This window comes from Abramis brama (assembly GCF_963993115.1).
Source record: "Abramis brama genome assembly, chromosome: 4".
Taxonomy (NCBI): domain Eukaryota; kingdom Metazoa; phylum Chordata; class Actinopteri; order Cypriniformes; family Leuciscidae; genus Abramis; species Abramis brama.
In genome coordinates, this window is record NC_139966.1 from 23629881 (window position 1) to 23645677 (window position 15797).

A 15797-nucleotide genomic window follows, 5' to 3' on the forward strand; every position below is an offset into this window, starting at 1 on the left:
AATTGCAACCCTTTAAATGCCTATTTGTTTACATAATGCCACAGATGTTTTTTTATGGAAAAAAAGAAAAATAGTAATTATTTTCATTTTACTAAATGCTAAGCAGATTTTTTTCCTTTGATTATTATAGTCTTGGATATGTAAATGATTAACAACAATATTATTTTGTATGCATTCATATTTTTTTGTGCAATGTGAGATAAAAAAGAAAAAACTACCACTCAATAATGGACAAAAATGCCCTTGTCAAAATAGTGTCATTAATATTTTTTTCCACTTTCACTGACTTAAGATTTTTTACCAGCATCAGTTCTAATCATAATTACCAAACAGTCATTAATTTTAACACGTTAAACACCAGTTTCTTTACACAATACCAGTGTTGTTTTTTATAAAAAAATTATAATAATAATTTCCCATATACTAAATGCTAAGCAGAATTTCTTTTCTTTAAATATTACAGCCTTGAATATGTTTAACAACAACATTAATTTTAATGCATTCATATTTTTTATGCAGTATCAGTGTAACGTAAGGACAGAGGCAGTCGGATCCATATGCAGCACTTTATTTCAACTCACACACAAGTAGACATAAACTCCGGCATACAATTAAACAAGGGGCAATCCAGTAACTCGTGGTGATAACAGGCTTAGGTCGAGGCAGGCAGCACAGGTTCATACACAGTCCAAGAAGCAGGCAAGGGTCAAAAGTCCAGAGAAACACGGAATACTCAAACAGGGAAGAATGCTCAGAGATGTACGCTTACAGTGTGACAAGACTTCGCACCAGACACAGGGATCACTCAGGCTTAAATAAGGAACTCAATGACCCATAATCAAACACCACTGAAACATAATTAAACATGAGTCCATGGTGAAACATAATGCAGGGAGAGAGTGCCCTCCAGTGGCTCACACGGGCACTCCACATCACATAGCCCCCCCCCAAAGGAGCGGCTTCCAGACGCTCCTAAGAGCTCTGGGGGGAGGTCATCGGGGGCTGGGATGGAGGGCCAGGCCCGTGGAAAGGCAGGAGGACAGACCCATGGAGAGAACTGGGGCCTGGAAACCAGAGCAGGACAAGAGACCATGGGGAAGCACGTGTCGTAGACAACCAGGGTGGAACACACTTGACCGGAAACCAGAGTTGGGCACACTTGGAGGGGTACCAGGACGAAGCACACTTAAATGAAGACAAGGACGAAGCAGACTCAGGACTGAACGTGACCAATGGCATGGGAAGCACAGGACCAGACAGGACTAGCGGCATCAGAAGCTCAAGTGGAAATAGCACAGACAAGGTCCATGTCAGCCCCACCTCCATGGCCCTCACAGGGTACCTACTGCCCCCCCCCAAAAAAGTTCTTGGGGAAATTTAAGGCTATAGCCTCCAGGCTGGAAACAGCCTCTGGAAAAGGCTCCCAGAGCTTGATAGGCGTTGGCGGGGTGAGGCGCAGAGGCGGGGCCGGCAGGGCGAGGCGCAGAGGCGGAGCCGGCAGGGCGAGGCGCAGAGGCGGGACCGGCAGGGCGAGGCGCAGAGGCGGGGCCGGCAGGGCGAGGTGCAGAGGCGGGGCCGGCAAGGCGAGGCGCAGAGGCGGGGCCGACAGGGCGAGGAGTCTAGGTACGCTCACTGGAGCCTGGCGAGCCGAGTGAGTCCTCCTCCTCTTCCTCCTGCGACGGCGCACTGTTGGAACTGATAACTCTGGATCCAGGGGAACATAATCGTTTCGCTTAACTGGACCTGACTCCATAAATTCAGCCGAACTTGACTCACTTTCCACACTGGTTTCACTTGATTCGGGACTTGATCCACTTGACTCAGGGCTAGATTCACTTGACTCGGGATTCGGTTCACTGGACTCGAGATTCAGTTCACTGGACTCGGGATTCGGTTCACTGGACTCGGGATTCAGTTCACTGGACTCACTGGACTCGGGATTCGGTTCACTGGACTCACTGGACTCGGGATTCCGTTCACTGGACTCGGGATTCGGTTCACTGGACTCACTGGACTCGGGATTCGGTTCACTGGACTCGGGATTCAGTTCACTGGACTCACTGGACTCGGGATTCAGTTCACTGGACTCACTGGACTCGGGATTCAGTTCACTGGACTCACTGGACTCGGGATTCAGTTCACTGGACTCACTGGACTCGGGATTCAGTTCACTGGACTCACTGGACTCGGGATTCAGTTCACTGGACTCACTGGACTCACTGGACTCGGGATTCGGTTCACTGGACTCACTGGACTCGGGATTCGGTTCACTGGACTCGGGATTCAGTTCACTGGACTCACTGGACTCACTTGATTCACTCGACTCGGTACTCGATTCTTTCGAGTCGGCTGGCACGCACTCAAACTCCAGTTCGGCCGGCGAAACCTCCGCTGTCTCTGGATTAACAAGTTCAACAAGACCAGTGAGGAATACGGGCTTGAGGGGTCCGACACGATGAATGGGTTTGGCAGAAACTGTATACTTGAAAGCCCCTCTAACGGTCATCAAGGGAGGATCGAACAGTTTGGCGAGATGAGGCTTTAGTGGCGTGCGGAATGAGTGAGAGAAATCCGCCACATACGAATCTCCCCGACGCAGAGACAAGAGCAGTTCTTCAGGATCCTCTTCTCCTGCGGGGAGTTCAAAAGCCTCTCTGAATAGAGCGATAAACACATCATAAGAAGGGAACGATACCCGACCTGATTCCCAGAACGCGCCTACCCACTCCAGAGCCTCTCCAGTGAACAGTGAGCAAATGAAGGAAATGCGGTCATCATCCGAGGAGTAAAACTGGGGCTGAAAATTCATATACAAGCTGCACTGCTGAAGGAATCCCTCACACGCCACAGGTGAGCCATTAAATTTTTCAGGAAGTGACAGACTGAAATAGTTCAATGCAGTACTCACACTGGGTTGCGGTGGAACAGGTGCAGCGGGAGCTTGGGCTTGATTAGTGACTGTGCTTAACCCTCAGGGGACCAAGAACGCGCCGGCGCGTTTTGCTCGTTTTTTTTTTTAGCAATGAAAAATAAACACAAAATGCTCTGTTAATTTTGATCTTTAATTTTCGTGTTCTACATCAATCGATCCTGTTCAGTTTCTTTTTTTTTTCTGTATACTCACAATAAAGATAAAGTGTTTTGCTTTTTGACAAATAAAGAAACTTTAACATGATGCGATGTCTGCCTTCTCTCTGTATGTAAACTCCCATTTGAAACGCGTTCGAAAATGATCTATAACTCCGCGAAAATTCAGTCAAACAGGCAAACAGACCCACGGGCATAAAGCTTGAGATCGCAGCTTTTAAATGAAGTCATTTATATAAAAAACAAATATTATCAGCTTCTGTAATCTGTATAAAAAGAGAGCGATTCCAGTCGAGCTTATTACGAGCTCATTGACTTTAATTCGTTCACGCCTACTCACGGAGCGCGTTATTCACAAGATAATGTGCTAAGCCATCTATGCAAAACAGGTAAACGCCCCCAAGCAAATGTATTAAACGCTTCAAGTTTCATCATTTCGTCACCTGCGCGTTGGGAAGATGACACGGTACACCGGTGCGGAAGCCCTTCAGTTCGTCCTGGATACTAGCGACGAAGAGTCCAGATTTTCATCAGAAGAGGAGCGCGACTACTCTGATGACGACCGTATGTATTTTGAAGAGCGAATTGATCCAGCCGTGGATAGAATTTCGGATGAGTAAGTATGTATTCTTACTTGCATTAGTTGACAAGTTATTCAAAACATGAGCTTACATATTATACAGGCTGGACTTGCCATCCAGAGTATTGACATTTGATATCTACCTTTATTCAACACGATCTAATGAAAGTGCATATCTATACCATGAATTTAATATCTTGTACCATTTCAACATCAAAAATGTTTTGTTTTGTTTTTTTTGTGTACATATGCTACACCCCTTGGTTAGGAAATTTGTATTTGTATGTGTAGCCTAAATGATATGTTTAGATCATTATGTATGAAAGATAGAATTTAGAAATTATTTTAGAAAGTAGGCCTAGTAGGCCCTAGGTGTTTAGATTATATTTTGACTATATAAATGCTGCCTCATTATCATTAACGATGCATACTCGCAAATATCAGTTTTAAATGTGTGTAAATGTGCTGAAATGTGTAAATATACCCAGTTAATGAAGTGCACAAATGTGTTAGGCTAATGTTTGCGGTGTGCCTCTCCGTTAATGGCCCATTGACACGCATATAGGCTTATTGCACACGTCTAAAATTATTTACATCAGTTATTCATTATAGACTAATGCTACTATAGTTATATTTATGTCATAATATTCTTCAACTTTTTTAAAAGGAATGTAGCTTCATCACTACCTCCGCCTGCAACTCGGAGTGCGCTTAGCAACACAGTCAGAAATCAGAAAGAGTAAGTACATATTTACCCACTATTTTACAGATGTTAGTTCAATTTTGTTTATACTTAGTGTTAATATTATGAGCCTGTATGACTTTATTATTTATTTTTGGAGATTGGTTGATGTTACATATGTTTTGTAACTTTTTTTAAAAGGAATGTAGCTTGTTCACTCTCGCCTTCCACTGCAACGAGGACACGCAGCAACAAAAATCAAAAAGAGTAAGTACATATTTACCTACTATTTTACAGATGTTAGTTACATTTTGTTTATATACTTAGTGATGATACAAATGCAGCCTATATGTGCCTGTGTGGCTTTGCAACAAATGTGTTGTTATGCATGCACAATATAACAATTATTGATTGGTAATGTTAATATAAAAGAGCTTATATTGTGTTGCTTTATCAGCATTGCTAAATGTCCATCAGTTATGCATGTGCTGGAATAGTACTCTGTAAAATATATGATAAAAATAGTTTTCAACTTTTTTTTAAAAGGAATATAGCTTGTTCACTCTCGCCTTCCACTGCAACTCGCAGGACACGGAGCAACGGAAATCAAAAAGAGTAAGTACATATTTATCTACTATTTTTTTTAACTACTACTTTGCAAAAAATGTGTTTATGCGTGATTATGCATGCACAATATTACAATTATTGTTTGGTAATGTTAATATAAAAGAGCTTATATATTTTTTGTTTTATCAACATGCTGATTGCCCTGCCCTGACATGCTGATAGTACTTTGATCAACCTTTATTAACCTTTATTAATATTATTATTTTTATAGGAATGTGGCAAAGAGGGCCAAGACAAACATTCAGACGAGCAACAAGGAGTCCACTCTGTCATGGAAAACAGAGACTGACATTGATATGGTTCCACAGACTCTGAGCTTCCTGCCTGCCCGGGAACTTGGACCACAGCTGAGTTCTGCTGACACACACACTCCCCAGACTCTCTTCAAAATGTTTTTTACTGTGAGATACCTGCCTTTACTTTTGTTTATTTATCGCTCACAATTGCTTTGTTTATAGCCGACTGATTATTTATTTTGGTCACATTTGATTTGCTTAGAGCCCGCATCAACGGGGCATAAGCATTTACTGTGAGATACCTGCCTTTACTTTTGTTTTTACAAAATTACATTAAAACAGATTGAAAAACAAAACATTTGAATCTCCTCATTCTTTGTTCAGGCTGCCTCACCTGATGGCCCATTAGCACTTGGGGGAGCGTCTATGTCACACCCCTGGTCTGAATCTCATTAATATTGATGACCCATTACCACTCCCACGCATAAACCTCTTCTGACAAAAAAACTGTTTTACAATGTTTAAATCAATGTAGTGTTTTATGTGAACAATTAGGCAGGATGATTTTCACATAATTTTGAAGCTAGAACTTAAAGGGAAAACATCAATTAGTCAAAAGTCTTGTGGACACATATTTAATATGTGTTTTGTGTTCTTAAATCAGCAACTTTCATTTTATTTTTTTCCAATAACCACGCATAAACATTATTCTCTTAAAAATACAAACATCTACATACACGTTTCTCGCATATTATGGTAGCCCTGTTTGTGCTATATAGAGTAAATTTACACCTTTGCCATTAACATGTTTATAAATAACTGAAAAAAGCACAAATATCAAGGCATGTCAGAACATCTCAAAGGCCCCAAAAACACCGTGGTCCCCTGAGGGTTAAGCTCTGCTGAGACACAGATTGCATAGAGCTTGTAAGTTCCTCAAGGAGAGATGTTAGTCTCTCCAGCTGTAAATGGTGAGAGGCTAGCATGGAAACTTGAGTCTTGGCCACGATGGATAGATGCTGAAAGTCTGCTGGATCCTGTAGTGGCGAAGTCTTCTGTAACGTAAGGACAGAGGCAGTCGGATCCATATGCAGCACTTTATTTCAACTCACACACAAGTAGACATAAACTCCGGCATACAATTAAACAAGGGGCAATCCAGTAACTCGTGGTGATAACAGGCTTAGGTCGAGGCAGGCAGCAAAGGTTCATACACAGTCCAAGAAGCAGGCAAGGGTCAAAAGTCCAGAGAAACACGGAATACTCAAACAGGGAAGAATGCTCAGAGATGTACGCTTACAGTGTGACAAGACTTCGCACCAGACACAGGGATCACTCAGGCTTAAATAAGGAACTCAATGACCCATAATCAAACACCACTGAAACATAATTAAACATAATGAGTCCATGGTGAAACATAATGCAGGGAGAGAGTGCCCTCCAGTGGCTCACACGGGCACTCCACATCACAATCAGATTAAAAAAAAAAAATACCACTCAGGTCAAAATGTCCATGTCAAAACATTGTTTTTATTACTCCTATTACCTCCAAAGTTTTTACGTTTTGATAAAATATTACCTTATATTGATCTAGAAATAAAGCAAAAATACAAGATCACTTTGAACAAGAACCAGATTTATTATTCAAAACTCAAGAACACCCAGAACAGAAATAGTAGGCATATGCACAAGTGAGCGAGAGGGAATTCACTCACAGCAGGAGCTGCAGTATGTGATTGTGTGGACTTTGCAGATATGCTTGCCACACTTGTTGCAGGTGTAGGCAATTGTTTTATTTTTGTCAGTGCAGAACTTGCATAACTGCCTCTTTTTGGTGTTTGGGTCTCCCTGCTGTTGATCCTTTATCATGGTGGAGGCAGATGGTGGGCGGCGGATCTGCGGTCTCTGTAATATTTAAGGCATTACAAACATTTTCCCCAGTTCCTCCAAAAACACCCTCCGTCTGAATGTTTTGCCCTGGTTCCAGATGGTGGGCGGCGGATCTGCTATCTCCGTAATATTTATGGCATTACAAATGTGTTCCCCAGTTCCTCCAAAAACACCCTCATTCTGAATGTTTTGCCCGCCCTGGTTCCAGGAGGGATCCACGGCTGACCACAGTACAAATGAGTTGAAGGAAGAGACATCTACAAGGTTATATAAGAGAACCACTGGCCATGTTCTTCTCCTACAGCTGTAGGTGCCGACAACCTGCAAAAGAAAAATAAACTAAATATTCTTCTCATTATTCACAAAAATATAACATTGTGTATAGAAATTCAAAAAATACTGATTTATAAAAGAACTATGCAGTAGGAATAAAAATAAACAAAATATCATTCAAAATATCAACCTCCTTTGTAGCGGTTGTAGTCTGTGATGATCACTGGCTTCTTTTTCTCAGTGTCGCTCACAGCCAGCTTGCGGTGCTTGGTGCTAAGGAGCAGCACATTTTACCCTCGTTTGGGAATATAAGACACCACTGTGTGCGTCTTAGAGAAAGCAAAGTGGGAGGACATGAGTGCTCTATGCCTTGTTTGCATAAGCTATGGGGGAAGCTCTCTTTTTCTTGTGAATCGTACCGACTAGGGCCAGCTTGTCGTGCGTGTAATGTGCAGGTCGTGTCATCCTGTCATCTAACCTCAGGGTGGAGCCTAGGAGGTTGAATTTATGGTGGGACATGGTGGCCTGGAAAATGGAATGTCCATTTTCCACATCCCACAGGCTTCTTGTCGATTCATTTCGGGACCTGTACACGCTGGCTAGAAACAGCAGACTGATGTATGCCTGAATGTCAGTGGAATCGAAATCAATCCAATCTGTCACAGAACGCCTCCCCTGTAAACTGGTGTTTTCCAGAAGAAGCTGAATGATGTCTTTTGTGATGAAGAGGTTGAAGCAAGACTGCACAGTTGCCAGTTGAATCGAAATCAATCCAATCTGTCATAGAATGCCTTGCCTGTAATTTGGTGTTCTCCAGAAGAAACTGAATGATGTTTTCAGTGATGAGGAGGTCGAAGCAAGACGGCACAGTTGTGATGCGGGCAGTGGCATGGTGTGTGGGACCCGGGGTCATGTGAGTGGAAGACAAGAGAATCTACCCATTTTTTGAATTCCACTGAGGATCTGCTGTCTCTTCGGTGTCCTCACAGTGCTGTCATCAGAGGAACAAGAGCTATCAGAGGGGTAAGACTCCAGCGCGAACTAGACCTCATCCTCTGAAGTCAACTCAGTTTCACATGTACCCGGGTGCTCTCTGAGTGGGCACAACTAGCTCCAGAGCTTCCCTTGCTGTGAAACGTATCTTTATCTAACAAACTATGAAATGACAAGGCCCCTCAATTGGGTGGGATTTGTGATTTCCAGTACAATAGATTTTCTTTCTTTCACTGTTCACACACACACACACACACACACACAAAGTGTTCAATACACGCATACAAACCACACTCTGCAGAATAGTAATACTGACTGTATTTATTTTAATCAGTCTTTATTTGTATTATATAATTAGCATCAAACAAACGATATAGTTCTTATTCACAGGGATTAAATATTTTTAAATGTAAAGATTGAAAGATTATTGAACAAATAAGTGGCAATATGCACTGTGTGTGTAAATCAACATTTAACAAAAGAAGAAGAAAGTAGTATGGCGCTTTTTCTTAGCGTCTGTTTCCGTGGTGACTTGTCTATTTGTCGCTCTGTTTAGAATTTCTGGTGTGTTATCCATGAATATAGTCTGAGTTAGATGAACTTACTCTGGATGCATTTTTGGAACCAGCATACCTCGAGTAAGCAAGGTTTGGTTTACTCAACCGAGAGTTCAGGGTATGTTTGACGGTAAGATAACCTTGCTTTCTGGAATACATCCCAGGATTACTAGAAAGCTACGGCCAGGTGAGTTTTACCATGGTTAGAGCTAAACTCTGCAGGAAAGACTCATGAGAGTCAGAGTTGCCCAGCCCTGCTGTAGAATATACAACATTTTTAATTGTTTTTACAGAGCTGTGTGAATGGGGATTGTTCTGACAGCATTGCCGTCTGTACACAAAATCTGCTAAAGAAAATCTTTTCTGATTTTGGTACATTGTTGTCATGTAAACACCCTATATCTTATCTTTCTAACATTTGTGATTATTAGTTTCTGCTTCATTTTTGTTTAGATTGGCCATCTGTAATCTCACTGGTCAGTGTTGTGAAAGTTTGTCTTCAGTTCTACAATTATTAAACTCTTGTCTGAGAGAGCTGGACCTGAGTAACAATACCTTGATGGATTCAGGAGTGAAGCTGATCTGTTTTGGACTGAAGAGTCCAAACTGTCTCCTGAACATACTCAGGTAATTAAGAACGAAGATAAATACTCTGATCAAATTAAATATGTAACTTTATGCTCTTGATTTCATGGGAGCCTGTACTATCACATCATAACCCAGTTGCTTTATTTGCTCTAGTCTTTAAAGGCAGGGTAGGCAGTTTTTTTCTAAAAAAACTTTTTCACAAATTTGTTTAAACTGTCTTTATATACCAATACATAATTAAAATGTAAGTACTCTGAAAAGGAGAGTATAAAAATCGAGTGTCTGTAGTCCTCTCAGGGCTGCAATAAACACAGCTACTTATTTCCATTCGGAACAAATGAAATGATTGGCTGGGCATCTGTCACTCTCCCTCGCTACCATGGCTACCACCCCTGCTGCTACAGGAGCTGCCCACATGCGCGCACCCGTTTGACTTGAGGAGTGGAAGAGGCACGGAAGCTAGGAAGAATTACAATTATGGCAGAGAAAGAGCAGTCAAAATTCCCAGTACCTGCATATACAGTCAGCGAAGGCAAACAAGGCAAAAAAAGGAAGACAGTATTCGAAAAGGCTATGACCAAAAAGTCTTTGGATAAAGCAAGAAGTCAGACGAGAGTCAATATCGGCGTGGCTTTCTAGCGGTAGCGACAACTGAGGGACCTCAAGGGTCATAATGATAAAGTTAGGTATTTTATTACATGTGATTCTGACATGATGTCACTACATGCACTGCGCTCCTCTCCGTTTGGCGCTGGCAAACGCGTCCTCAAGCTGAGCGGTCGGCATCGCGCGTTCATGTGTTTTGGGGGCGTGGCTTTGGAAGGAGCCCAGAAGGGAGGGGGTGGGAGTGAATGGAATAAGTAGCTGTGTTTATTGCAGCCCTGAGAGGACTACAGACACTCGATTTTTAAATTCTCTTTTTCAGAGTACTTACATTTTAATTATGTATTGGTATATAAAGACAGTTAAAACAAATTTGGGAAAAAGTTTTTTAGAAAAAACCTGCCTACCCTGCCTTTAACTGAAAACATCTGGTCTTCTTTTTGAATGAATTGTCTGATTTTTAATCTGGGATGCAGTAATTTCACCATAACATCTCTACACACAAAATGAGAATGTAAACAACTGAATGGTATTGCATATGATGGAAACATAAAATCAGAATACAGCGAATTTGAGTAGTAATTCCAATCAGAAGAGAATTATAGAGATTAGCCCGCAGAGACACAGAATTGCAATCTTTGAATTAAGGCTTTTAAGTAATGCCTTATTTTCAAAAACAATGTATGACAACTATATAAAAATATGTTCTGATATGATTGTTTTAAAATTAGTTTTTAAATAGTCATGATCTTTCATATACATATGTGTTTTAAATTCACTTTTACTTAATGTATTTACTATAATTTCATGTATTAAAAGTTTGTTTTGATGTGGCTATCTTATGGCCAAACAGTCTAGTCCCAATTATGTAAGCTCTCTTCACATTATGCATTTTTAAATGCTATTAAACAGCCATACGTTGTTGTACTATATATTTTTTATTTATGTGACTTCAACAATCATTGAAGACTGCACTACAGTACTGCAGTTAACCCTCTAGGCGCCATGGTCGAGTTTACTCGACAAGATGCGGCACTGAATAAAACGGCCGATTTTTTCAAATAGGGTGTCAAATTTCGTTCGACCTCCCCTCCACTAGATTTCAGACATGTCATACTTCATCCCAGACTAAAAAAAAAGTCATGCTTCTATACAAAATCTTCGAGCTAGAGCGCATTGAATCAGTGCGAACAAAAGCGGAGCTAGTGTGCAAGTGAGCCATTTTATCAGAGCAATATTGTTAACGTCAGCGAGTATTTGCATTAGATTATTATTATTATTATGGCATAAATAAAGCTTTCCCGCAATGAAGTGTTGGGTCTTCTATTCGCGGACTCTGATGATGACAGTGATTCTGAAAGTGAAAGTAGCCCTACACCAAGCACAAATGGTGAAACCTTTGCCCAATGTCAGTGGTGGGAACAATGTTTCCTGGGGTCAGAGTGTTCATCGCAAAGTTAGCAGGAGTGTTTGTGTTGTGGGGAACGAGGCGGGAGATTTTTACCAATTTTTACCACGCTAGCCAGCTTTGTCTTCTGACCGCGTGCCTCTCCGCAATCGCGGCGACAGTATTGTGGTGGAGACGGGTATGTTAGACAAGGTCGAAGTATTCATAGGACAGTTAGGGGGTAACGTGGAGGCAGGGTGGGGAGTCGCAATGACAATGACAGTAGTCCAAGCTGTGCACACTCAGCGCGCGCGAGGCAGATCTGGCGGCGCCCGCGCTGCTCGTGTGTGACACGGGGCAGAGGGGCTATTATGCGTAGTCTATCGCAAGCTGATGGGAATGCTGGCTTTGTGTGTCATATGAATAATATATATGTGCCCCATACATGGAATGAGAGTGCCTACTGTATGTAGTAAATGGAAAATCTCTACAGCAAAAGGCCAACCGCTACATGCATTCGGTTTGTTTCTACCATTTATTAGTAATGATTTACACAGTTTGTTTACTACTTACTATTTACCTGAGCATTCAGTATTGTGCAATATAACATACAGAAGGTGAGAGACATTTTGGGGGGAAAGAAGTGCTGCATTTTATCATTTAAACATGTGACTTTTCATGAATTCTATAATCCAAGATCGCCGCCACCATATGACGTCATAATATGCAAATTAGATGGGAAAATGTAATCCCTACACAAACTTTGGGTCATCCTTAATATTTATCTAATTTACAGAAAGTCTCTATCTTTTATCACTTTTAAGATATAGCCTTTTGAAATTAAGATGTCAAAATCGAACGGTTTAGGAAAAAACCTCTGGCGCCTAAAGGGTTAAAGGGCATTGTAAGTACAGAACAGGCTGTGATTATGAAAGACAGTAAGTCTCATTAAAAAAAAAAACATGGATAAGCACAAAAGGTTTGGGCATCTTGCAATGATACTTCAATCAGACTGCAGTCCATTTTTTGTAAGAGAGAGACTGGGCAATGCACATTCAGAGCACAGTCTTAAATTAGAGAAATAGAGAGATTATATCAAACTCTCTTTCCTTGCCCTTATTAAATTTGAGTTAAGGCGAGACATGGCAGGCAAAAACATCGTTTTTTTTTTTTTTACTGGTCAATTTTGATATTTTTGGATATTTGTCTTCAATAACGTGTCTTCTTTCAGACTTGTGGTGAAAAAAAGTCCGAAATACACATTTAGGTCTTTATTTTACTACAATTTGTCTGTTTGCGTCTGTAGATTTCTTATAAATTAAACAAAAGTTGGCGTTCTTAATCAACATGCTGCTCCACGATCACGGTCTGCACCCTGTCATCACATGCACCGCTGGAAAGCTCTCTCTCTCTCCTGTACAATGCTGTCGGATCCAAATATATTTCCTTTTTATCAGCAACCAATCGTGAAAGTAAAAGGACTGAATGCGCAATCTCATTGGCTGATGATAAATCTTTAAAGCCCGTTTTCTCAAAATGACTTTTCTCTCTACTCCAAGTCCGAAATCTCCACTTCAGTAGCACCTATATACACCAAACTTTCCAGTCTTGTACCTAGTTATATTATGAAGACATTTACAGAGGGATTTGTAAATATATTATTCCTAGCCTGATTTATATAACATTTTATTCCAAAAAACATGGCAAAAATGTAAGGTTATTGACAATATATTCTGATTTACAGGATAACAAAAGTAGATATCCATAAATCCCTCTGTAATTTTTTCCCCATCTAATATGTGAACACAATGAAAAAATACATTTTAACCTGGCTTTAAATTAACCAAACAGGTCACTGTGATGGTGATATCAGATTGACAAACTAATGTCATGTGGACTATTGCTGTGTGTTTGTAGATTGTCTGGATGTATGGTGACAGAGGAAGGCTGTGGTTATGTGTCTTCAGCTCTGAGTTCAAATCCCTCACATCTGAGAGAGCTAGATCTGAGCTACAATCACCCAGGGGATTCAGGAGTCAAGCTGCTCTCTAATACAATGAACAAACCAAACTGCACACTGGACAAACTCAAGTAAGTGTGTGTGTGTGTGTGTGTGTGTGTGTGTGTGTGTGTGTGTGTGTGTGTGTGTGTGTGTGTGTGTGTGTGTATTGATTGCATTGGATGTGCAGAATGTGACACTGTGTGTTTCATAGTGTGGATCATGGAGGAGAATTCAGGATTACAGCAGGACTACAAAAATGTATGTCTACAATCACACACTCACTCTCTCTCACACACACACACACACACACACACACACATTTAGCGACTGTTGTTGTTGTAAACGTTTTCTCTTCTTGTGTTCAGATGCCTGTAATCTCACACTGGATCCAAACACAGTAAACACTGAACTTATTATTTCTGATGAGAACAAAAAAGTAACATGTTTGGAAGAGAAACAGTCTTATCCTGACCATCCAGAGAGATTTGATGAGTGTCCTCAGGTTCTGTGTAGAGAGAGTCTTTTTGGACGTTGTTACTGGGAGGCTGAATGGAGAGGAGAGGCTGATATATCAGTGACATATAAAGGAATCAACAGGAAAGGATACAGTGACTGTCAGTTTGGACTCAATGAATTTTCCTGGAGTCTGAATTGCTCTGATAACAGATTCACTGTCTGGCACGATAAAAAGTCAACTGACATACGTGTCCCTTCAGGCTCTTTTAAAAGAGTTGGAGTATATGTGGATGTGTCAGCCGGTACTCTGTCCTTCTACAGCCTCTCTGACACACATACACTCACACACTTGCACACATTCACCTCCACATTTACTCAGTCTCTCTATGCTGGATTTTGGGTTTATCGCTTAAACTCCTCAGTGTCTCTGTTATAGTTTGAAGAGCTTTGAGCAAAAACAGAGATGTTGCAAATAAATAAATTAAATTTAATTTTTATAAATCTTTAACACACAAAAACACACTCTGTTTCTCAGATTTATGTAATTATTTTATTTTAAATGTAACATGTATCAAAAATGGGTAACCATTCAATGTAAAATTCTGATGCAGTGCTCCTAACAGCATAATATCTGTAAATATGAAAATATTAAAGTACTGGAAAATTATTAGTAGAACCAGAAAATATGAACACATGCTCATTGAATATAAACCTAACAGATCACTCAGATCTTTAGGATCAAGTCACTGAGTGAACCATTCTGAAGTGGTATTTCTAAAAGCACGATGAGTTCGCTTTAAGCTATTATGCCAGCTGCAGCTGGAAGCAGATTCCTTGTTATTTTTATTTCTTATTCATTATTTTTATTTCTTATGCATCTGTTGTGATTATTTTAATCTATGTAAAGCACTTAACAGTAAAGTAACCTTTGTGTAAAGTTACCTTTGTGCATGAAATTAATATTTTATTAATTGATTCGTTTAAATTAAGAAAATGCTTGTACTTGTATAACATCTTATTTAAGTTTTGTAATGCTGTATTCTTTACCATTGTTACATATATTGTTGTTGTTGTTGAGGTGGTCTGATGGAAATGTTGTTTTAAAACAGAAGTTGTTTTAAAGTGGTTGTTCGCGTCTGATCACATTTGTCACTTTTACAGCTTTACCGGTTACATAAATATTTGTTAAACAGGACTAGCAAACCTCTACAGGCAGTGACAGTGACAAAAAATAAAACACCTCAACGTGTCCCTTTACAGGTTTCTTCAGATTTAACATAGAAACTATTTACAAAAGAGGGGGGAGGTAATCTCATCACTCAAATTTTAGGTTTATACCAGCATCTGGTTATTGCTTTGTTGCTTGATGCAAGAATTATTCTAAACATGTATTTGTTCCTCCTTTCCCAGGAGACCATCGGCACAATGCCCAAATAAAGTGTCTCAAATCTGCAATCAACTGAGGTGCCTAGAATCTTTTCTAGTATACTGTGTATATCTTTTCCAAAATCCTCTGATGTTAGGGCAATCCCAAAATATGTGAAAGTTGTTGGCATCCTGAGAACCGCACCATTTGCGCTACCTGAAAATTAGTTTTTCTGTATTGGAGTAATAAAAAACTGATAATATTTCTACAGCAAAATTCTCTCCAGTATAAGGAGCGGGAAGTTGCCCATTGTTGTTTGCATATTTTTTTCCCAATCCTCAATTGTTATTACCAAACTGCTTTCCTTTTCCCATCTCTCCTTAATATATAGGGATGAATCTCCTTGTAAATATGTCAATGCTTTATATAATTTAGTCTTCCCCATTGGTTGAGCATTATACGCTGAGGTG

The 15797-nt window shown here is 40.4% G+C and overlaps 2 protein-coding genes across 2 annotated transcripts in view; both read left to right on the top strand.

Moving 5' to 3' along the window:
• Positions 1–15059, top strand: part of LOC311081176 (NACHT, LRR and PYD domains-containing protein 3-like) — a 104487-nt gene extending 89428 nt beyond the window's left edge. Inside the window, exons 6-9 of the mRNA XM_084111580.1 lie at positions 9379–9552; positions 13421–13594; positions 13717–13763; positions 13871–15059. Of these exons, the coding sequence (XP_083967706.1) occupies positions 9379–9552; positions 13421–13594; positions 13717–13763; positions 13871–14397 (922 nt within the window). The 3' untranslated portion in view covers positions 14398–15059. The remainder of the gene's footprint in view (positions 1–9378; positions 9553–13420; positions 13595–13716; positions 13764–13870) is intronic.
• LOC311081183 (uncharacterized protein) lies at positions 2964–6073 on the top strand. Its single transcript, XM_084111598.1, has 5 exons — positions 2964–3703; positions 4335–4406; positions 4551–4616; positions 4896–4964; positions 5188–6073. Exons 1-5 carry the CDS (start codon positions 3546–3548, stop codon positions 5432–5434), a joined length of 612 nt encoding a protein of 203 aa, XP_083967724.1. The 5' UTR covers positions 2964–3545; the 3' UTR covers positions 5435–6073.
• Positions 15060–15797: the final 738 nt, after the last annotated feature.